This window comes from Bufo bufo, chromosome 6 (assembly GCF_905171765.1).
Source record: "Bufo bufo chromosome 6, aBufBuf1.1, whole genome shotgun sequence".
Taxonomy (NCBI): domain Eukaryota; kingdom Metazoa; phylum Chordata; class Amphibia; order Anura; family Bufonidae; genus Bufo; species Bufo bufo.
This window is the reverse complement of record NC_053394.1, coordinates 403,849,636-403,873,855: the sequence shown is the minus strand read 5'-3', so window position 1 is coordinate 403,873,855 and position 24,220 is coordinate 403,849,636. Positions and strand designations below refer to the sequence as shown.

General features: G+C 43.6%; 4 protein-coding genes and 1 long non-coding RNA gene across 11 annotated transcripts in view; 2 read left to right on the top strand and 3 right to left on the bottom strand.

Annotated features, from left to right (window-relative positions):
• LOC121004457 (oocyte zinc finger protein XlCOF6-like) overlaps positions 1-24,220 on the top strand; it is a 1,031,731-nt gene that overhangs the window by 240,745 nt on the left and 766,766 nt on the right. The window lies entirely within an intron of this gene.
• Positions 1-24,220, top strand: part of LOC121004526 (gastrula zinc finger protein XlCGF66.1-like) — an 818,554-nt gene that overhangs the window by 313,649 nt on the left and 480,685 nt on the right. The gene's annotated exons all lie outside the window — the stretch shown is intronic.
• LOC121004478 (oocyte zinc finger protein XlCOF7.1-like) overlaps positions 1-24,220 on the bottom strand; it is a 1,216,478-nt gene that overhangs the window by 1,031,519 nt on the left and 160,739 nt on the right. The gene's annotated exons all lie outside the window — the stretch shown is intronic.
• LOC121004497 (oocyte zinc finger protein XlCOF6.1-like) lies at positions 1,187-17,861 on the bottom strand. The gene is made up of 5 exons (XM_040436757.1): positions 17,749-17,861; positions 17,454-17,548; positions 15,564-15,666; positions 2,988-4,061; positions 1,187-1,422 (listed from the first exon to the last, which is right to left on the bottom strand). Exons 1-4 carry the CDS (start codon positions 17,831-17,833, stop codon positions 3,061-3,063), a joined length of 1,284 nt encoding a protein of 427 aa, XP_040292691.1. The 5' UTR covers positions 17,834-17,861; the 3' UTR covers positions 1,187-1,422; positions 2,988-3,060.
• Positions 18,091-24,151, bottom strand: LOC121004552. Its single transcript, XR_005779748.1, has 3 exons — positions 24,124-24,151; positions 18,264-18,413; positions 18,091-18,134 (listed from the first exon to the last, which is right to left on the bottom strand). It is a non-coding gene; the product is annotated as an uncharacterized LOC121004552 (long non-coding RNA).

The window sequence follows — 24,220 nt, the reverse complement described above, 5'->3', positions numbered from 1 at the left end:
TTCTTTTCCAGGTCCGACAATTTGACTTGCATGGGTCTGGTAATATCTTCCAATTCGGACACTCTGTGCTCAGTCTGCCTTGCCCTCTCTCTCAGCTGCTGGACGTCATGTCTGAGGAGGCCCACATCCACTTTTACCTCCTCAATTTTGCTGGTGAGGGAGGCCTGACACACAGTGATGGCAGCCATCAGTTGTTCATGGGCCACTTTAGGGGAGAGCTCAGATTCCTCCTCGCTGGGGAGATCATGCTGCAGGGACGCACCGCCGCGAGCTGCCTGGGCGCGTGTGTTAGTTGGAGTCGCGGTGCCATGTTGGCTCTCGGTCCTGGCATATTCTTTGAGCCGATCTGCGGCAGCCTGCGCCTTGCTGGGGCTCATTTTTCTCCTGCGGGTGGATCCCTTTCTCCTCTGCACTTGCCACTCAATTTTGGCGGCCGATGGATTAGTAGGATGGGTCAGGATTCCAGTCGGGACTCGGAGCTGCACTCAGGTACGTGCGCTCATGCCGGCAGTTGGCCACGCCCCCCTTTACGCCTGGTTTAGGCGTAGAAAATGGTGTAAATGTAAGACAGGTTAGAAGCTATCTTACATTTATAATCGGCAGTGGGTACGCCGAAGTTATGTAGAGTCCGGTTACTGGCTACAGTAGTCATATATTCTACTGTATGGACACAATCGCTGCAGAAGGAAGTAGAGAATGGTGGGATCTGATCAGTTTTTCGAGTGATGGGGGAGCAGTAAAAGGAGTATAGTTTTCTTTATTTACCTATACGATACTAAACCAATTGAAGATAATTTTTCCCTGGACAACCCATGAAATATTCTACAGGTGAAACTCGAAAAATTTGAGTATCGTGCAGAGTTAATTTATTTCAGTAATGCAACTTAAAAGGTGAAACTAATATATGAGATAGACTCATTACATGCAAAGCGAGATATTTCAAGCCTTTATTTGTTATAATATGGATGATTATGGCTTATAGTTTATGAAACCCCAAAGTCACAATTTCAGGTACCCTTTGCTGAGGGGTTATGGATTAATTAGCTGACTAGAGTGTGACACTTTTAGCCTAGAATAGTGAACCTTTTTCACAAAATTCTAATTTTAAGTTGCATTAATGCAACTCCTTTAAATTGCATTACTGAAATCAATGAACTTTTGCAAGATATTCTAATTTTTCGAGTTTCACCTGTATGTGCATAGTTAATACATTGGTGTGTTATCTGGATTCTATTTGCTGTTTGAATAAAATACATTTATTGGTAATTGCATAAATTTCGTAATCATCATTTAGTGCTTTTACATGCTTCCCGTTGCATAACACGTGACTTTAATTTGACTGTAATTGTTATATTTTTTCCAAGTAGTGTTTTTTTTATAAAATTAGTTGGCTACTTCTCTGATGAGTTCTTTGATGTGTAATACACTGCTCAAAAAAATAAAGGGAACACTTAAACAACACAATGTAACTCCAAGTCAATCACACTTCTGTGAAATCAAACTGTCCACTTAGGAAGCAACACTGAGTGACAATCAATTTCACATGCTGTTGTGCAAATGGGATAGACAACAGGTGGAAATTATAGGCAATTAGCAAGACGCCCCCAATAAAGGAGTGGTTCTGCAGGTGGTGACCACAGACCACTTCTCAGTTCCTATGCTTCCTGGCTGATGTTTTGGCCACTTTTGAATGCTGGCGGTGCTTTCACTCTAGTGGTAGCATGAGACTGAGTCTACAACCCACACAAGTGGCTCAGGTAGTGCAGCTTATCCAGGATGGCACATCAATGCGAGCTGTGGCAAGAAGGTTTGCTGTGTCTGTCAGCGTAGTGTCCAGAGCATGGAGGCGCTACCAGGAGACAGGCCAGTACATCAGGAGACGTGGAGGAGGCCGTAGGAGGGCAACAACCCAGCAGCAGGACCGCTACCTCCGCCTTTGTGCAAGGAGGAACAGGAGCACTGCCAGAGCCCTGCAAAATGACCTCCAGCAGGCCACAAATGTGCATGTGTCTGCTCAAACTGTCAGAAACAGACTCCATGAGGGTGATATGAGGGCCCGACGTCCACAGGTGGGGGTTGTGCTTACAGCCCAACACCGTGCAGGACGTTTGGCATTTGCCAGAGAACACCAAGATTGGCAAATTCGCCACTGGCGCCCTGTGCTCTTCACAGATGAAAGCAGGTTCACACTGAGCACATGTGACAGACGTGACAGAGTCTTGAGACACCGTGGAGAACGTTCTGCTGCCTGCAACATCCTCCAGCATGACCGGTTTGGCATTGGGTCAGTAATGGTGTGGGGTGGCATTTCTTTGGAGGGCCGCACAGCCCTCCATGTGCTCGCCAGAGGTAGCCTGACTACCATTAGGTACCGAGATGAGATCCTCAGACCCCTTGTGAGACCATATGCTGGTGCGGTTGGCCCTGGGTTCCTCCTAATGCAAGACAATGCTAGACCTCATGTGGCTGGAGTGTGTCAGCAGTTCCTGCAAGACTAAGGCATTGATGCTATGGACTGGCCCGCCCGTTCCCCAGACCTGAATCCAATTGAGCACATCTGGGACATCATGTCTCGCTCTATCCACCACAGACTGTCCAGGAGTTGGCAGATGCTTTAGTCCAGGTCTGGGAGGAGATCCCTCAGGAGACCATCCGCCACCTCATCAGGAGCATGCACAGGCGTTGTAGGGAGGTCATACAGGCACGTGGAGGCAACACACACTACCGAGCCTCATTTTGACTTGTTTTAAGGACATTACATCAAAGTTGGATCAGCCTGCAGTGTGTTTTTCCACTTTAATTTTGAGTGTGACTCCAAATCCAGACCTCCATGGGTTGAAAAATTTGATTTCCATTTCTTTATTTTTGTGTGATTTTGTTGTCAGCACATTCAACTATGTAAAGAACAAAGTATTTCAGAAGAATATTTAATTAATTCAGATCTAGGATGTGTTATTTTTGTGTTCCCTTTATTTTTTTGAGCAGTGTATAATGGGATTTGTGAGTAAAAGTATTGATTCCCGATTAAAGCATTTTCCATACTGAGTATAAAAATGGCTTCTATCCTGTGTGAATTCTCTGATGTCTAATAAGACCTGATTTATTGCTATAACATTTCCCACATTCTGAACATGAATATGGCTTCTCCTCTGTGTGAATTCTCTGATGAATAACAAGATCTGATTTCTGGTTAAAACATTTCCCACATTCTGGGCATGAAAATGGCTTCTCCCCTGTGTGAGTTCTCTGATGACTAAGAAGAGTTGATTTATACCTAAAATGATTGCCACATTCTAAACATGCAAATGGCTTCTCCCCTGTGTGTGTTCTGTGGTGGTTATCAAGAATAGATTTTTGCGTAAAGCATTTCCCACATTCTGGACATGCAAATGGCTTCTCCCCTGTGTGAATTCTCTGATGCCTAACAAGATCCGATTTCTGGTTGAAACACTTATTGCATTCTGAACATGAAAATTGCATCGACCCTATGTGGCTCCTCTGATGTGTATCAAGATCGGATTTCTTGTTAAAACGTTTGCCACAATACGGACATAAAAACGGCTTCTCCCCTGTGTGTTTTCTCATATGTATAATAAAATTTGAATTCCAAGCAAAACATTTTCCGCATTCAGAACATGAATATGGCTTCTCCCCTGTGTGAATTCTTTGATGTGTAACCAGAGTTCTTTTCAAAGTAAAACATTTTCCACATTCCGTACATGAAAACGGCTTCTCTCCTGTGTGAATTCTCTTGTGTTTAAGAAATTCTGATGTATGGTAAAAACATCTGCCACATTCTGAGCATGAAAATGTCCTCTCCTTCATGTGCAGTCTTTCACAATTATCACCCCTTCTGTGACTTTTCTTCTGTGTTAAAGTCCGTGATGAATCAGAAGACTGAACTTTCTTAAAAGCATCACATAAAATATCCTTGTTTTGGAGGATGGAGGATACATTTAGGATAACATCATGCTCTTCATATGCATCTTGTGTGATGCCACAATCATCTGCTTTGAAATCTGAAGATATCACATGTTCCTCTTGACTCCTGGTACTGTCATCTGTCAAGAAATAAAATGTATCTTATAAATTTGAATAATATAGCCTTAAAATTATATTAATATTTTGGAACATTTCTATAGAAAATGTCTATATAAATTACAAGAAGAGGGTATGGCTCTTAGCAAGCTCTGCCTCTGATGCTACCAGATGTAAGGTAACTATCTTATAAGTCAATGTTTGACATTTTAAACAAGCCTTGAGACATGACTTGGATAATAAATAAGCCAGCACCTTATCTGCAGACAGCTGTTTCTGGGTGATTACCCCTCATCAGTGCAGAGCAGAGAGTACTGGTTTAACTGGGTGACAGGCCTAGGTCAGGATTCAAGGGATGCTACATATCCTTACGGAGAGCACATAAACAATGTGAGGAGTCTTATAGGCTAGGCAACGCTCCTCTGGAATTCTGCGAAGAGAGTGTGGTAATATGCTCTTAGTAAGCTCTGCCTCTAATGCCACCAGATGTAAGGAGTGTTGCCTGGCCTTTAAGACACCTCACGCCATTTGGGCTCTCTCCATAAGGAGATAAAGTATCCCTGTATACAAATTACAAGGCACGGAACCAAATTCAATCATTTACTGACTTAGGGTACTTTCACACTAGCGTTTTTCTTCTCCGGCATTGAGTACCGTCTTAGGGGCTCAATACCGGAAAAAAACTGATCCTAATGCATTCTAAATGGAGAGCAATCTGTTCAGTATGCATCAGGATGTCGTCAGTTCAGTCACTGTACGGTTTTTGGACGGAGAAAATACCGCAGCATGCTGCTGTATTTTCTCCGTCCAAAATTCCGGAACACTTGCTGGAATGCAGTATCCAGCATTATTTTACATTGAAATGCATTAATGCCGGATCCGGCCCTAAGTGTTCCGGAAAAACAGATCCGGTTTTGCGGTCTGCACATGAGCAGACCTTTAAAAATGTGAAAAAGATAAATACCGGATTCGTTTTTCCAGATGACAACCGAAGAGACAGATCTGGTATTGCAATACATTTGTGAGACAGATCCGCATCCGGATTAGTCTACAAATGTTAGCCGTTTGCATACAGATTGACGGATCTGGCAGGCAGTTCCAGCGACGGAACTGCCTGCCGGAATCCAGCAACGCTAGTGTGAAAGTACCCTAAGAAAACAATGGCAAAACACACTACAATCTAACAGTAGACCTGAGAGACAAGACCAGTAGATCATTATATTAAGTCACCAGGCTGCTCAATTGCAGTTTTTCACTTCTGTGTAAAAGCCAGTGTCAGGACTTGAAACCAGGAACTCCTGTGTCCCAACTGAGCTGTTCAGCTTTCTGGACAGCCTCTGTGCTGAACTAAAGCCTAGTTCCCTGTGCCTATTTTCAGTTTCCGCCTCCCTGGTTTGCTCAAACCTGTTCCCTGATTGAACATCCTATTTCAACCCAGCCTTGCACTTCCTTCCTTGCGAGATTATTGTGCTCTCAGCCTGTAATCAAGCTAGTCTCACCTGCTCTGCTGCTAATATGGACACTCCATCTTGTGCATCGACCATTGGTTTCCTTCTGACTACGGTATTTGCCTACTCCTCTACTACTGACGCTCCATCTTGTGTATCGACCACTGGCTTCCTTCTGACTACTGTATTTGCCTACTCCTCTACTACTAACGCTCCATCTTGTGCATCGACCACTGGCTTCCTTCTGACTACGGTATTTGCCTACTCCTCTACTACTGATGCTCCATCTTGTGCATCGACCACTGGCTTCCTCCTGACTACAGTATTTGCCTACTCCTCTACTACTGATGCTCCATCTTGTGCATCGACCACTGGCTTCCTCCTGACTATGATATCGGTCTTGCAATTACCCAAAGTAGTTGAAATAAAAGACTCCGAACCAGACCCGGACAGTTATAGAATAATCTCGTCTGTTGTGACCACTTTAAGGCAAAAAGTGGCTGAGCTTCAAGAATTTGGTTCTACTTACCAAGAAAAATTTTCTAAGCTTACAAACCCTGCTGATGGATCAACAACAAGAAATAATTGAACTGCAAAAACAACTTCTGGATATGCGCAACTCAGGCCCTGATTTAAATACCCGTATGCCTCTGCCATCAAAGTTCAGTGGGGATCATCACCATTACTGAGGATTCCTTAATCAATTACGCATATATTTCCAAATGCAACCTGCTTCTTTTACTAGTGACAGTAAAAAAGTGGCCACCTACTAATGGGATGGATGAGGTAATTAAAGCTATTTATCATCAATCTTCTGACAGATGAAGCTCTTGCATGGGCCTCCCTGTCACGGCTTAGTGGTAGTTTGCCGTTACACTTTCGCCGCGCATGATGGTTTCCGGGGGCAACGTGTTGTTTGTTATGCATGCGTGTGCACTTCCCCTTTAAGGCTGTTTCCCTGCCCATTTCTGGTGTGTATGGGGTTAAGGTGTGTACAAGGTGGAGCTGGGTGTGGCCTCTTGGCTCCTATTGTTCTGAGTTGTGGGCTTGATGTCAGAGTGTCTTCAGTGTCTTGATGAGCTGGTGCTTTTCCATCTGCCCAGTCCTTGAGGGCCACCTTATGGGACACCGATGTCACCTGATGTCTTCCCTTTGTGTCTGTTGTTGTTACCCTACCTCACTTGTATGTTTTGGTGTGGGTTTATGTTTGGGGTTTGTTGTTAAGTCTGGTTTGGTCTTTCATATCTGGCCTGTTTGGTGTTTCAGGTCAGCATAGATGCCAGACATATCCATTGTATGTCCTAACCTCAGGAAGGGGGTCCCTGGAGTTCCCTGGAGGGGGAACTACAAGCAGCTTGGCCTGGTGTCGCCATGGTTCTTGCTGCATGGTGGTCCAGGCTGTTATTACTGGTGTTTGTGTTTGGTGTTCGTGCTGGGTCCTGCCTGGTGTGTGTGTTTGGGCCTATGCACATTACCAGGATTCAGTGGTAGCGGCGTGAACGGCTCGAGTTCCTGTTACAGCTGTTTTAGGTACGTGTCCATGTTGATCCTGTTGGCAGTGGTGTTTTCTGCCTCTGGACACTTACCTGTCGTGTCGTCCACTGCTGGCTGCTTTCTTCCCCTTTGTTGCTAGGCCTGTTAGAGACTCCGGTTCCTCCGTGTCGTGGAGGAATCGGTTGTCTCCACCTTCTGACGCCATATTGCAGGGACCGTTAGTCTCAGTAGGGCCAAGGTTCGAGAGTATGAGCCCCCATACCATCGAGGGTGGCTCATACAGTCAGGAGGTCAGGGATAGGATTTAGGGATGCTTAGTTGTTACCAGCTCCCTTTTCCCTGTTTTCAGGCCTTGCTGTTACCTTATAATCCCCACATTGTACGGTGGGGGGTTTCCTCCACTCCCCACCGTGACACTCCCCTTATGTGGAAAAGAACTGTAACCTCCTCAATGATTTAGATAACTTTATCACTGCTATGGATCAAGTTTTTGATGACCCTAATCGTTGTGCCACAGCTGGGACCAAATTGAATAATCTTCGACAAAGACGTCGCTCAGTTGCTGAATACACAGCGGAATTTCATCATTGGGTAGCTGACACCACATGGAATCTAGCAGCCCAAAGGAGTAAATTTTGATGAGGGTTATCTGAGCTAGTGAAGGATGAGGCTCCTGATAATTTGGAGAATTTTATACAACTGTGCATCCGAACTGATCAGAGACTTACTGAACGTAGAAAAGAGAGACTGCATATATTTGGAAACAAATTACTTACTCCTTCACTCAAATCAGCATTGAACACACAGCAAAAGACTGAATCCTTATCAGAACCTATGCAGATTGATGTCATCTGAAAACCTCTTAGTGCGGTAGAGAAAGAGAGGCGCTGTACAGAAAATCTGTGCCTCTATTGAGGGGGCTCAGGACATTATGCCATTAACTGTCCCAACAAGTTTCAAAGGTCTATAGCTTGCACTAGTGCTAAGGCAGATAGCAATTTTGAACTTTTTGAACTGCCAGATTCAGTTATGCAGACCATCTCAGCTGCAACCCAAAGCAAAAAAAAAATGCAGTCATCATCTTCTCATTTTGTCATTCCAATACAGGTCATAGTTGGGAGCCATAAAATGCAATTCTCTGCCATGTTAGATTCTGGTGCAGGTGGAAATTTCATGGACTTACAATTTGCGCTTAATAATAACATTGCGCATAGAACAAAATGCATGCCAATTGATATGGAAACTGTTGATGGATCACCTTTATCATCTAGACCTATAACTCACGAGACAATTGAACTTGGAATCTGTATTGAACCTGATCATCATGAAACTATTAGTTTTCATCTGATTTCTTATCCCAAGTTTCCGGTTATTTTAGGAATTCTGTGGTTTGCAATCCATAATCCTTCTATTAACTGGGAATCAAGGACTGTTACATTTCCTTCTGAATACTGTAAGGACAATTGTCATATAAGTTTATCCATCCAAAAACAAATAAACGTTTCCAAAATTCCTCATCAGAGTTATGATAAATTGCCACCTCAGTATCAACAGTTCAGTGATGTCTGCAGCAAGAAAAAAGCTGATCAACTACCTCCTCATCATCCGTACGATTGTCCCATCGAGTTGCATCCTGGAGCTACTATTCCTTTTGGTAGAATTTACAATCTAAGTAATATTGGACCGGCACTCAAACAGATGGGTTCACGCAGAGCAGTATAGTATGATACAATAGTGCAATTTAATAAAGCATAAAATACATAAAAACATACATACACATACTAATGGGATGGATGAGGTAATTAAAGGATTAGCTCATATACAGTCCATACAATGCGAATTATTGAGAGGAATCAGTAATGTCCCATGTTTGTACGAATATTTTCTGAACATTTGATTAAATAGAAAAAAATCGATGGCAAACAGTCTTTAACTGTGATGAGTAGAGTACTCACTTTTTGCGCAGTTCTGTGGCGTCCCATGTGTAAGAGTGCTTACATTGGTGTCGGTTTAATCAAATACAGGCGGCAAAGTATGATTACTTAGCTGACATCATAAAGTCGGATCTCCGTATGATCGCTTCAATTTTCGCGAGATGAGCCGTTTCTTTTCCTTTCTCTTTCGAATAATGCAGACTCTGTCAATCGCGGATAAGGTCGTGATGAAGCTTCGATCTTTTGGATCATGGATTGTTGTCAGTCGCCAGCCGTTAATAAGATCGACCACCAGTCGGTTTGCTTACATTCATTTTAGATGATATTTTCCAAGGTCTCTTTCAATATTGCATGGCCATTCTTAAAATTTCGGACTCTATGAATATCCCATCGATCCCAGCCGCGTTTCGAAATAGATCCCTATTTCTTCCTCAGTGGGTTTGTCCATATTCAAGAGTCCAAGACCTTATATACCTGTCTGTTGATTGCTAGGGCGGAACCCGGCAAATCAAACAGAAAGAGCAACACATGGGTCAGGGGTGGGTCAACACTTGTTCACCACCTCTTTTCTGTCAAAAAATCGCATTGCGGTAATGGTGCGTTTTTCATGCTTTTTTTTTGCATATATGCGTTTTTTGGGGAATAGTTGCAGAATGTTATATTAATAACAACCAATGGTTCAAAATCGCAATCCCACTTTTAGTTTTTAAAATTAAATACAATACATTGCACGTAATCTTAAAAATATCAATAAAACCAAACTAAGCACATATACTATACTGATTTGCAAGTCTTCCTACGTACAGAATCATATAATAAAATTGATTTAAAAAAATTTTGATAAAATTTATTAAAATTGATTTCTTTAAAAAATTTCTACAATTTTGAGTCACCGCATGAAAAAACGCACCATTACCGCACCAAACCCACTGAGGAAGAAATAGGGATCTATTTCGAAACGCATCTGGGATCGATGGGATATTCATAAAGAGTCCGAAATTTGAAGCATAGCCATGCAATATTGAGAGAGACCTTGGAAAATATCATTTAAAATGAATGTAAGCAAACCGACTGGTGGTCGATCTTATTAACGGCTGGCGACTGACAACAATCCATGATCCAAAAGATCGAAGCTTCATCATGACCTTATCCGCGATTGACAGAGTCTGCATTATTCGAAAGAGAAAGGAAAAGAAACGGCTCATCTCGCGAAAATTGAAGCAATCATATGGAGATCCGACTTTATGATGTCAGCTAAGTAATCATACTTTGCCGCCTGTATTTGATTAAACTGACACCAAGGTAAGCGCTCTTACATGTGGGACGCCACAGAACTGCGCAAAAAGTGAGTACTCTACTCATCACAGTTAAAGACTGTTTGCCATCGATTTTTTCCATTTAATCGAATTTTCCGAAAATATTCGTACAAACATGGGACATTACTGATTCCACTCAATAATTCGCATTGTATGGACTGTATATGAGCTAATCCATTACCTCATCCATCCCATTAGTATGTGTATGTATGTTTTTATGTATTTTATGCTTTATTAAATTGCACTATTGTATCATACTATACTGCTCTGCGTGAACCCATCTGTTTGAGTGCCGGTCCAATATTACTTCGATTTTTACTGTTTTGAAGGGGTGATTCCAATTTGGACCTTGGCACCAATCCGTGTATATAGAGAGTGAGCCGTCCCATTTTCTCCTATTTACCAGAATTTACAATCTCTCTGAACCAGAATTAAAAGTGTTCAGAGAATACTTGGAAGAAAATGTATTCGACCCTCCTCATTCCCAGCTGGGGCACCTTCGTTCTTTGTAGAAAAGAAAGACTCAACCTTGAGACCATGTATTGACTACAGAGAACTAAATAAGATTACTATTAAAAATCGTTACACTCTTGCTCTAATTCCTGAGTTGCTGGAAAGACGCTTCGCGATCTCGGCAATACAGATTACCGAAGAAATTGCGAATGCATCCTGTTACAAAATTACAGAATCACAAGAGATTCACACAAAAAGAGTTAAAACTTTCTCAACCCAGAAGTTTATTCACCTCCAGCTATAACTCACAGAGCAGAGGTAAAATTAGCAAGTCCTTGCCAAAAGATTCTTCCTGGCCCTAGGAACATCCCCTGCCAGGTTAAGTATTCATCAATCTGATATTATCTTGACAAAACCCCATAAAAGTGCCCTCTCGCTAGTCTGTGCGGGACCCAGCACAGCAGGGGTCTTAACACCCCTAAGTCGGTCAGAAATTTCAGAAGAGAATTACAGATCCTTATCATGCAGTTGGTTGGTACAAGAAGGAAGATGACCTTAAAGTCACCTCCAATCCATAGATTTCATATTTTTCCATATTTTCTTCATATTTCATAGGTTAGGAAAATATGAAATTAACAATCTCTTCAGAAAGGGTTGGGGTTATTCTAACACACCTTCCAGGAAATCTGCAAGCAAATCGGAAATTCACTCTTCGAGATATAAAGGTTCTCAGGCACACTGTATTGTCTTCCAGTCATATTTGGTATCAGATGATTCGTAAAGTTCTACTGATTATAAATATGAATTACATTTCTTAATTTGACCTATGGGTACTGAGAAAATGGCAAAGCAAGGATTCTGCCAGGTTTTCTCTCTCTGGGGCAAGAACTGCCCCCTGTTTCAATTACCCAAGGCTGGACTTGTGCGTGTCATAGCCACTCCCAGCTACAGAGTGGGTAAAACACAGTGACCCACTCAGGCCCGGGGTCCTTCATCTACCATCTGAAGTCGAACAACATCACGACCGCCCGTGGACATAGGCACCCCGCCATCTTGCATTATTCCTTGCAAAGACTTTATATTTTACTGGACTCTACAACGGTAATTTTGAACTTACAGACATTCTATTCCCTTTCATCTCTTACTTATTTCTATCTAACCAATCTGTTCGACTGGCAGGTACATTTACCTGTCAGTTTTAATGTATATTTCTGTGTGTAGTTTTTATAATAAAACTAACTAACGATTTAGATGTTCCAGTTTTGCCCTTGTTATCTGATTATTTGGTCTACTCTAAGTCCTCAGAAGAGACATACTACCGCATTGTCTTATTTTTATACATTGTTGATTTAGTAGCTAGGTTGCAAATAACAGTTCCTTCCTTTAGAAATAGCTAGCCGGGGTCTCTTCGTCCCGATTCAATACGAAGAGTGGTGGCAGCAAAGTTATTTGATTTCCAGCGCAAAATCGATAATTTTATTCTAACCGATTGTACATACAATTACGATTGTACCATGTATGGGCACACCAACCAATCTTAAACGTTTACTGTGCTCACAGTGGATTCGCCTCCAGAAGTCTCTAGTGGACGAGACCTGGATGGCAACTGTGGCATAGTACGACGGAATTGGCGGGTGGTTGTCACAGGGCCTATAATCTCATACGCATTCGTCCAGGGGATAAGTGGAAGACCGCCTTTAGAACTAGATATGGACATTTTAAATACTTGGTTATGTCGGCCTCTGTAACGCCCCTGCAACCTTTCAACATTTTGTTAATGATGTGTTTCGAGACTTCTTAGATCAATTTGTTGTTGTGTACCTTGATGACATCCTTATATTTTCAGACACCTTGGAGGAACATCACAGACAAGTTCAGCTAGTCTTTGAACGTCTACAGGAGAATAATCTTTATATCAAACTGGAAAAATGTGAATTTGAACAAACAAAAATCCAATTTCTTGGATATATCATCTCCCCAGAAGGTCTGAGTATGGATCCTAGTAAAATCAAAGCTATAAAGGATTGGCCCACTCCAAGAAATCTTAAAGATGTTCAGCGATTTATAGGGTTTGCAAATTTCTACAGGAGATTCATAAAAGACTTTTCTAAGATCATCTTACCAATCACTTTACTCACAAAGAAAAAACAAGTATTTTCGTGGTCTCCAGAGGCACAAGTTGCTTTTGACCATCTAAAGACTCTTTACTTTTGCACCCATATTGGTCCATTCAAATCCTGAATTGACTTTTGTTGTTGAAGTAGACGCCTCAGACTCTGCTGTCGGAGCTTTTCTGTCTGAACGAGTTGGAGACAATATGCAACTTCATCCATGTGCTTTTCTTTCTCATACCATGTCATCAGCAGAAAGAAATTACAACATAGGAAAGAAAGAACTGTTGGCCATTAAAGTTGCTTTCTCTGAATGGAGACATCTTTTTTAAGGAGCTAATCCATCCAGTGACTGTCATTACTGACCACAAAAATTTAGAGTTCATCCCTATAGCTAAGAGACTGTCTGCAAGACAAGCAAGATGGGCCTTTTTCTCTAGAATTAATTTCATCATTCCTTATCAGCCAGGTTCAAGAAATGGCAAGGCTGATGCTTTGTCCAGGAATCTTGCTGAACCACAGGAGGGGGTCTAAAACAGAGTCTACTATTTTATCTTCCAAAAATTTTGTAGGAATACTTGACTCCAAAGAACTTTTAACCATCCTCAGAGAGGGATACCAGAATGACTCTTTTCTTAACCAGCCTTCTAAAGATGTGGACCTTTCCTTTAAGGTGGTTTTGAAAGCAGGAACACAAAATATATGTCCCTGAATCTGCTCGACTTGAAGTCTTCAAACTGGTCCACAATTCTAAACTTGCAGGGCATCTTGAAGTCATGAAAACTTACGACCTACTGCTTTGTTCATTTTGATGGCCTAATTGTAAGAACGAGGTTACAAAATATGTTTTCTCCTGTTTAACATGTGCACGAAACAAGACACCATGTTCTCCTCCTCTAGGTCTTCTTCAACCACTTCCAGTTCCATCTAGGCTTTGGGGATCAATTTTCATGGATTTTTTTGTGGACCTTCCTCCTCCTAAAGAAATGACTACCATCCTTGTTATTGTGCACCGACTCACAAAGATGGCCCATTTTATTCAAATTAGAGGAATTCCTACTGCAGAATTAATGATTAAGGAGATATTTAGGTTGCATGGAATTCCTGACAATGTAATTTCAGATAGAGGTGTTCAATTCACATCAAGATTTTGGAAGAACTTCTGTACAGCTTTAGGAGTTACAATTAATTTGTCTACTGCTTTTCATCCTCAGTCCAATGGCCAGGCGGAAAGGACAAACCAAACTCTTGAACAATACCTCCGCTGATTTATTTCCTACCTTCAAGATGATTGGGTGGACTATTTACCAACAGCAGAATTTGCCTACAACAACTCCAAACATAGTTCTACATCTCAATTTCCATTTTTTGCTAACTTTGCCTTACATCCAGTATTTATTTCTAACCTTCCTCTTAGTACACCTATTCCTGCTGTTACTCAAAGACTAACGAAATTGCAAGAAACCCAGAAAAAAACTAATAGAGATGCTACAAGAAGCCCAAGAAGACTATAGAAAGTAGCTGATAAACATTGCAAAGTTCCTCCTACCTTTAAAGTTGGTAGTAAAGTTTGGCTATCTACTAGAAATCTGAAAACACATGTTACATTACCAAAAATGCATAGGACCTGTCCAGATTTCTGCACAAGTTAACCAAGTTGTCTTCCGTCTCAAACTTCCTAACAGATTGAAAATACACCCTCTGTTCCACGTGTCATTGCTCAAGCCATTCAATGAAAACCCCTTTCCAGGGAGAAATCAGCCACCTCCTGCACCAGTAAAAGTCCAAGAGGATGAAGAATACATTGTTGAGAAAATTTTCTAGAATTTTCAGAGGTCGAGTGCAATATCTGGTGCAATGGAAGGGTTATAGACCAGAAGAGAATTCATGGGAACCAGACAACAATGTTCACGTCCCTTACAAGGACGTTTCATCACAGACACAAAAAGAAACCAGCTCCTAAGATGTCCAGAGGCCATCCTGAAAGGAGGGGACTACTGTCAGGACTTGAACCCAAGGACTCCTGTGTCCCAGGCCGCAGCTCTTCCAACTGAGCTGTTCAGCTTTCTAGAAGCCTAGTTCCCTGGGCCTCTTTTCAGTTCCCGCCTCCCTGGTTTGCTCAAACCTGTTCCCTGATTGAACATCCTATTTAAACCCAGCCTTGCACTTCCTGCCTTGCGAAATTATTGTGCTCTCAGCCTGTAATCAAGCTAGTCTCTCTTGCTCTGCTGCTAATACAGACGCTCCATCTTGTGCATCGACCACTGGCTTCCTCCTGACTTACTTGCAATTACCCCAAGTAGTTGCAATAAAAAACTCCAAACCAGACCCGGACCGTTACAGCCAGCTTCTTCATAGGTTCATGTTTCAATGTGTCTGCCACCACTATTTTCTAGTGAAGTGCTCAGTGAAAAATCCTAAAAGGGTCTGTGAGTCAGTGATATTTAGATGCTGTCCATCTTACACACTTCCCGAGGGCTATATGCACTTTAGTGCAGAGAGGAGGAGCAGCATGATCGTGTACAAAGAAGCCATTGCATTGAGCAGGTGTAAGATTGGATTATCACATGCAATTACATGTATATTATAAATGCTCAGCACATGTTATCACCTATAACAGCATCACATTTTCATTAATATTTAATCTGTATTTTAGATGAAAAAAAAACTGACAGAACTGTTGAGTTTTTTAACTAAACACAAACCTGTTGCATCCAGTGAATGAATAAGCTCTGCGATTCTTCTCTGCTTCGAGTGGTTACTACTCACCTGGGTGGTTATCTGCAGGAAAGTCCTCTATTCTCTGCTCATCATCCATCTCATATGTCTCTGTAACAGATATAATGTTCCGATCTTTTCCCGGATCCAAAAGCTGAGAAACAATTATTGTAAAAGTCATCAGATGGTTGGAGAAGGCGTGTGGAATGTTAATATGATCAAAAGAGTAAGAGATCGGTAATTAACATGATGAGCAAAAATAACCTGAAGTTATCTCACCCAAATATCTGCAGGTCTCCTGTATAAATTCAACCCGTTGGTTCCTTATTCAAATGTGTTAATACCACCTCAATCAGAGCTCTGTAAGATGTAGTAATTAAGGAACTCCTCAAGTACTGCCTCTAACCCCTCCATGTTTGCTATGCCTGTGTGCAGAACATTTTGATGGGTTGGATGAAGGTGATATGATGTCGCTATGATACCCACAAGAAAGTATATCTTAGCAGACAGATTTTGAGCCAAAAACTATGGTAAACTGACCTCATAAAACTTGGTCATAAATACCCATTAGCATACTGTACACACTAGCCTCTCCATGACATCAGAGGAAGGGGGACTAGTGGTGGAATCTGCCTACCTTCTTAAGGTGTCTGTTCCTTCAGCAAATTGTAATTTCTTTGGGGAACAACTCGTTTGTTGATCTGGCCGACTTTCATGCTACCCCAAGACAACCGAACATCTACCATCTCGTAACGTATTAAGTTCCGTTTCTTTTATACTTTTTATTTTCAAACTGTTATTTTGTGCATTCTATTTGTATGTCATTTTATTTTTACATTTTGATAACTGTATTTTTCTACATATTATCCTTTGGATATTAAAACTTAACTTTAATAAGAGCCTTCTTGTGTTCTAAACGATTCCACCACCTTAGAAAAAATGCTACGTATATTTGTGTATTAACCCTGTAAATGCTAGGGAGCATAGTGGGTTTGAGTGGGAAATTGTAAGTTATCTAGTTGAAGACCTCTTGTCCGCCTAATATGACAAATTGTGATCCTGACACATACCATTGGTCATACTAGGGCACTCAGCATGGCATGTGTCGTCGTCACACTAAAGCAGACAACATTTATCTTGGCAAATGTAGAAAACATTACATTTGTTAAAATGGATCAGGCAGAGATCCGTGAGAATTTCTACACACCTCTGGTTGATTTCAATGAACAGATTGGCCAGTGGACATTTATCGCCAGCCCAATGATGCCACTGCCTGTCTATCATGTAGCAGACTGTGTTGCAGCTGCTGCTCCACCTAATGCCATTAATACTACCCCTGCAGAGCTGCACAACTCCTGCCTTGTCTCTCAGGTCAATACTGTGGTACTACTGCTGATGCTAATACTACCCCTACAGAGCCACAGATCTCCTGTCTGTCAAGTTCCATACTGTACTGCTGCTACCCAACAAAAAGGAGAATTATTGGATGCTTATTTTTGATAAACACAGGCAAGCAGCTGACCGCCCCAACACACAATTTTTTGTTTTACTTTAAAAAGCGTAACCAAACCAACAGTAAAATATGTTATTAAACAGGCTGTTTGTTACCATCAAGCGTTTAGCCATAGATCTCACTGATACTACTAATGCTGTCTTTGCGTTAAAAGCTTGAAAGAGAAAATAAAACATTTTTTAAATAAATTTAAAAAGACAAGACAAAAATATGAGTTCTAGGAGACTTCAGAGTGCCATAGATAACTTTTCAGGGCAATCCCATGTGAGAACTTTTGTTTAGGGTAGAATTTTTTTTGTGCCCGAATCTAATCTTCCCAAACGAATTTCAAGAAATTCGCTCATCTCTACTATTGGATAATACAAGACTGAACACAAGATCTTCTACAGATCACAGGGTGAGTTTCATGAGACCTTATCTCCATCTACCTGATCATCCTGTGGGACATTGTGATGTTCTTCTGAACCATCCGGTGGAAGAAGAGGACTGGGACATCTCTCCGGTGTTCTTCGCTCTTCCTTAACTTTAGGAAACACATCCAGTGACTGAATTTATTCCTTACATACAGATAATGAGAGGACGTGTGTATTTAGTCATGTCTATTACCTGGTGATGTCATGGGCTGGTGATCCTCTATCTTGAGGCCCTTATCTCCATCTATTTTATTATCCTGTGGAAGACGAGGACTGGGACAGCTCTTTGGTGGTTGTCTCTCTTTCTTAACTGGTAATGTGAGGGGCCGGTGATCCTCCATCATGACGTCCTTGTACAGATCTTTGTGTCCTTCTAAATACTCCCACTCCTCCATGGAGAAATAGACAGTGACATCCTGACACCTTATAGGAACCTGACAACACAATGATACAGTCATCACCCAGATCCCTTCATAGCGTTCCTGTATAATGTCCCAGCATTCCCAGCAGTGTCACCTCTCCAGTCAGCAGCTCAATCATCTTGTTGGTGAGTTCTAGGATCTTCTCTCTATTGATTTCCTCATGTATCAGGGGGTGAGGTGGAGGCCCCATGATTGGGCTCAGGGTTCTTCCCCATCCTTCAGACACAGGGGCTTGACAACGCTCACTAGAGGTCTTCTTCACTACTGTGTAGTCCTGATTATGGAGAGACACAGTAATAAATATCACTCCATACATCTCCAGAGTCCCTCACCTCTCCAGTCATGTCCATCTGTTAGTAACATAGATAAGACGATGTAATGTGACATCATCAGAATATCTCACCTCTCCAGTAAGCCGAAAGAGAATCTCTAGGGTGAGATTTATTATACTCTTCGCCATCTTGTCCATGTCCCTATCCATCCTTGACGGGTCAATCAGGAGAAGGATCTTATATAGAAGATCTCCACTGAGCGGATCCTATATTGTAGGAACCTGAAAGGAGAGAAGATGAGACGATGTAAAATCCTACAAAGTCCCATGTAAAGTACAATTACTGGAGATAATGAATTCACAGCTGATCGCGGCATCTGACATCAATATTACAGTGTACTAGGGCTGCACGATATATCGCAAAAGTAATCGAATCGCGATAATCGGCAAATGCGGTTTGGCGATTCGGCCGAGCCGAAAATGCCGCGATTATTATATATGAAGGGGCCCCTATTGATAAAAAAAAGTCCTCTGTCCTATTACAGCCTCTGTACTTACTTTCACAATGAATGCATGCACTGCAGCGACGAGCAGAAGCGAGCGAGGCAGCCGGCCGACGCGGGACTGACGTCACTTAGTCACGCTCCTGCTTCCTGAATTAAGTGGGAGGAGCGTGCCAGTGACGTCAGTCACGCGCCGGCCGGCTCGCTCTCTGCAGTGTGAGTGCATTCATAGTGAAAGTACAGAGGCTGCCCATTTTATGAATAGGAGAGTTAACACATGAAGGGACACATGGGGCCATGAGGGGGACCAGCATAAGATGCTATATGTGTGTCTTATGCTGGCCCCCCTCGTGGCCCCATGTGTCATAGCACACATCCCCTATAACAGTGCCCTCCGCAGGTCCCCCATAACAGTGCCCTCCGCAGGTCCCCCATAACAGTGCCCTCCACAGGTCCCCCATAACAGTGCCCTCCGCAGGTCCCCCATAACAGTGCCCTCCGCAGGTCCCCCATAACAGTGCCCTCCGCAGGTCCCCCATAACAGTGCCCTCCGCAGGTCCCCCATAACAGTGCCCTCAGCAGGTCCCCCATAACAGTGCCCTCAGCAGGTCCCCCATAACAGTGCCCTCCGCAGGTCCCCCATAACAGTGCCCTCCGCAGATCCCCCACATAACAGCGCCATCCGCAGATCCCCCACATAACAGCGCCATCCGCAGATCCCCCACATAACAGCGTCATCCGCAGATCCCCCACATAACAGCGTCATCCGCAGATCCCCCACATAACAGCGTCATCCGCAGATCCCCCACATAACAGCGCCATCCGCAGATCCCCCACATAACAGCGCCATCCACAGATCCCCCACATAACAGCGTCATCCACAGATCCCCCACATAACAGCGTCCTCCGCAGATCTCCCACATAACAGCGTCCTCCGCAGATCCCCCACATAACAGCGTCCTCCGCAGATCCCCCACATAACAGCGTCATCCGCAGATCCCCCACATAACAGCGTCATCCGCAGATCCCCCACATAACAGCGTCATCCGCAGATCCCCCACATAACAGCGTCATCCACAGATCCCCTACATAACAGCGTCATCCACAGATCCCCCACATAACAGCGTCATCCACAGATCCCCCACATAACAGCGTCATCCACAGATCCCCCATAACTATGTCATACCCAGCCGCGTCAGCGGCTCTTATGGGAAAATCCAAGCAAATAGACCTCTAGCACAATTCCCTTAAAATATCGCATCGCACATCGTTATCGCAATTTTGAGGGCCCTAATCGCAATCGCACAAAATTCCCATATCGTGCAGCCCGTACATTGTAAAAATTAATAAAATCATAACCTCTTCCATTTGATCGCGAAGCGCCGGCAGCCGCCATCTTGATTGAAGATCTAGTTTGAAATCTCACAAGTCGACCAGCGTGGTGATGTCATAGGTCAACGCGCATGGGATTTCACACGGGATCTCCAGTCAAGATGGAGCTGGCCGGCTCTTCGTGCTCAAACAAATAAGGTACGTTTTTACATTTTTTACCGCCATTCAGGGAAAATTGATTAATTACCACGAGGATTTTCGGCTTTGCGGCAAATCGAATTTTCCCTGAAACTCAGATTGAATTCCACTTCATGGACTTTGATTCGCTCTACACTAGTTATCACATCTATATAACGCATTATGACTGTGACTGTTAACTCTGCTACTGTGACTATTAAGTGGCCGTGCTGCTGATGGTGCACGCAGAGGCCATGGCCCTGGACGCGGTGAAACTGTGCCTGCTGCCGGAGCACAAGAAAAACAATCATCCACGATACCTAAATTCATGTCCCAGTTTGCAGGGTGGCGCAGGGCACCACTCTCGACGTCACACCTGTGCGACCAGGTGGTCGGTTGGATTGCAGCAGATAATGCTTCCAGTCGGTTAAGCACCACCCTGTCTTCCACAAAGTCCAGTCTCAGTAGCCAAGAGTCTGGTCAACAGAATCCTCACCTTGATCCTCCTTCCTCCCACCATGGAGAGTCTTGGCAAACAAGTGATCCCACACTCGGATATTCCGAGGAGCTCTTTTCAGCGCCATTCCTTGATTTGGGACTCTCGCCAAGCCCGCATGTCCCTCATGAGGAGATCTTGTGCACGGATTCCCAAACCCTTGAGCATCCACAGTCAGAAGAAGATGATGGTGGGGAACGGCAATTAGTGTTTCACGAGGTGGATGATGATGATGAGACACAGTTGCCAATAAGTCAACGGCAATTAGTGTCTCAAGAGGTTGATGATGAGGATGAGACACAGTTGTCAATAAGTGAGGTTCTTGTTAGGTCAACAAGTCAGGAGGATGACCAGAGTGAGGAAGTGGAAGAGCAGGTGGTGGACAATGAAATTACTGACCCAACCTGGGAAGGTGGCAAGCCGAGCGAGGACAGCAGTACAGAGGGGGAGGGATCCACAGCACCGCAACAGGCTGGAAGAGGCAGTGGGGTGGCAAAAGGGAGAAGGCGGGCCACACCAAACAGGCCCGCAACTGTTCCCCGGAGCACCCCCTTGCAGCAATCTCCCTTGCCAAGGGGTAGGTGTTCCCCAGTCTGGCGCTTTTTTGAGGAAAGTGCGGACGATAAAAGAATTGTCATTTGCAACCTGTGCCGTAACAAAATGAGCAGAGGCGTGAACACTAGAAACCTCACCCCCACCGGCATGATCCGCCACATGGCATCAAAGCACCCTAATAGGTGGGCCGAACTCCTGGGTCCACAATCAGTGTTTGCGGGTCATACCACTGCCTCCTCTTCCCCTGTGTTACGTGCTGGCCAATCCCCTGTCCAAGACGTAGGCCCGGATGCCTCCCGCCATGCACCTGGACCTTCGTAAGCACCATCAGCTAGCACATCCACTTCTGTATCCCAGCGCAGCGTACAGATGTCCATACCCCAGCCCTTTGAACGAAAGCGCAAATACCCAGCCCCACAGGCCATAGCACTAAATGCTCACCTTTCCAAATTGCTGGCCCTGGAAATGTTGCCATTTAGGCTAGTGGACACTGAGGCTTTCCGCAGCCTGATGGCAGTCCCTCGTTACTCGTCTCCAGCTTCCACTATTTTTCCCGGTCTGCCATCCCCGCATTACACCAGCAGTTATTGGGAAGGTCCACTTAACGACACATGGACAAGTGCTTTTGACCATGGACGCTACATTTCCCTGATGGCACACTGGGTGAACATTGTGGAGGCTGGGAGCAAGTTGTACCCTGGGATGGCACAGGTGCTACCAACGCCAAGGATTGCGGGCGCTACTTCCATCAGGATATCCGCCACCACCTACATTAGTGGCTGCAACCCCCTCTTCTCCTCCACTTCCACCTCTGAATTCTCATCTTGCAGCACCAGTCAGCCATCAGTCAGTAGCTGGAAGCAGTGTAGCACTGCAGTGGGGAAGTGGCAACAGGCCGTGGTGAAACTAATTTGCTTAGCTTACAAACAGCACACCGCCGCAGAGCTGTGGCAGGGGATAAGGGACCAGACTGAGCTGTGGCTCTCGCCACTCAACCTACAACCAGGCATGGTTGTGTCTGATAATGGCCGTAAATTGGTGGCGGCTTTGGAGCTCGGCAAGCTCACACACATACCATGCCTAGCCCACATGTTCAACTTAGTGGTTCAGCGGTTTCTCAAAACCTACCCCAATTTGCCTGAGCTACTGGTGAAGGTGCGCCACGTGTGTGCCCATTTCCAAAAGTCACCGAAAGAGAAGACGTCATCGGCGCAGGCGCACTGAGGGAGTGCTGAGGAGGCGAGCCTCCTTATCTCAGAGCGCCTGCGCCGAATCAACACAGGTTACTAATTGCCTGCTCTTGACATGTGCATTTGTATTGTAATTTTTATTGGTTTAAAATTTAACTTTTATTAGTTTGAAAATTATAATAAATGATGAGCAATTTGTATCTAACCTACTGGTTAAAACTATCTCCGGGCATCCAGATGATGTTTCCTATTATATTATTTTTACTATATTAACTGCAAATAGCCACACGCCCACTCCGTGCAGACTGCCCGATCCCCTGAAGACGCCATGGATATGGCGAAACATGTCGGGGGGCAGTAATTAGATTTTAGGCTTCAGGACATCCAGATACCTATAATCCAGTGTCAGACTAATATAGTGACAGCCCACATAGGCACTCTGCTGGTACTAGCATCAGTCGCTTACCGAGCAAGCTGCCAGCAGTGAGATAATAGACAGCTGAGACAGAAGATAGGCTGTCACGATTAGTCAAAAAAGCCAGACCATATAGCAATAGCGCCACCAGTAGACAGCAGTGCAAGCAGCAGCAGCATCATAGGAACAGCTATACTGTAACCAGAAGCAGCAATGTTGCAATAAACAAGCTACAGTAACCAGCTTGGACAAACAGTAGCAAGCTGGTCGGTTCCTATGTATCCAACTGCCTGAGTCAAAGTATATCAGCCACAACTGCCTACATCACAATAAACATAAAGGTACAAATAGGCACCTGAATAGAAGACAGTATGTACCAAAAGGCTAACCATTGAACAGCAACTGCTAATATATTACTACTGCAGTTAATATAGTAAAAATAATATAATAGGAAACATCATCTGGATGCCCGGAGATAGTTTTAACCAGTAGGTTAGATACAAATTGCTCATCATTTATTATAATTTTCAAACTAATAAAAGTTAAATTTTAAACCAATAAAAATTACAATACAAATGCACATGTCAAGAGCAGGCAATTAGTAGTCGACGACTAAATGTAAATACAATATTAGTGCCTCTACATGTGCAGGGTATATATAAGTGTAATATATATAGAATCAACACAGGCGCGCGATTTTTGAAATGCTGACAGGGCCGGCCGGAGGAGGAGATCGCGGCTGGCCCTGTCAATCAACAGGAGGAGGCGGCGGTTTTCTGCGGCTGCTACCAGCAAGTAGCCGCCCTACTTGCTGGGAGAAAGGTAATTAGCATATCATAAAAGTACGTTTTTAGCAAAATCTACTGAACGAAAATTATTAATAACATAAGGTATAGCTATATCGCAGGATAGGGATTATAAGTACACACACAAAAAAAAAAAAAAAACTGTTTAGTGGGGTGACAGAAGCCCTTTAAACCAAATGGGCCAAACTTGCTGTATGGATCAAACATGGCAGCTGGATTATTGCCCTACAGCATGAGTCTACACAAATCTCTCCACCAACTCCACCCAAATTCATCGTAGCTAATATGTTCTGTTAGTCAGTGTTTTATCAGAATTCGCCAAAAGCAGCAGTGGGTCCAACAGATGCAAATAATTCCATTACATTTTACCTCTGTTTAGGAACCACTCCTGTCTAACAAATACTGATTAAATACAGATGTGAACACAGCCTTACTGCCAATGCTGCTCCCCCCCCCCCCATTCTATCATGGGGCCACTATTGTCATGGTTACTGCCACTGTCCCCACTGTACACATACCTCCACCTGCACCGCTGGACACTACATGACTGTATGGGGGAGACTAGTGGGCTAAAGGACCTTTCATGATGTCATGACCATGTGATCATGTGTGGAG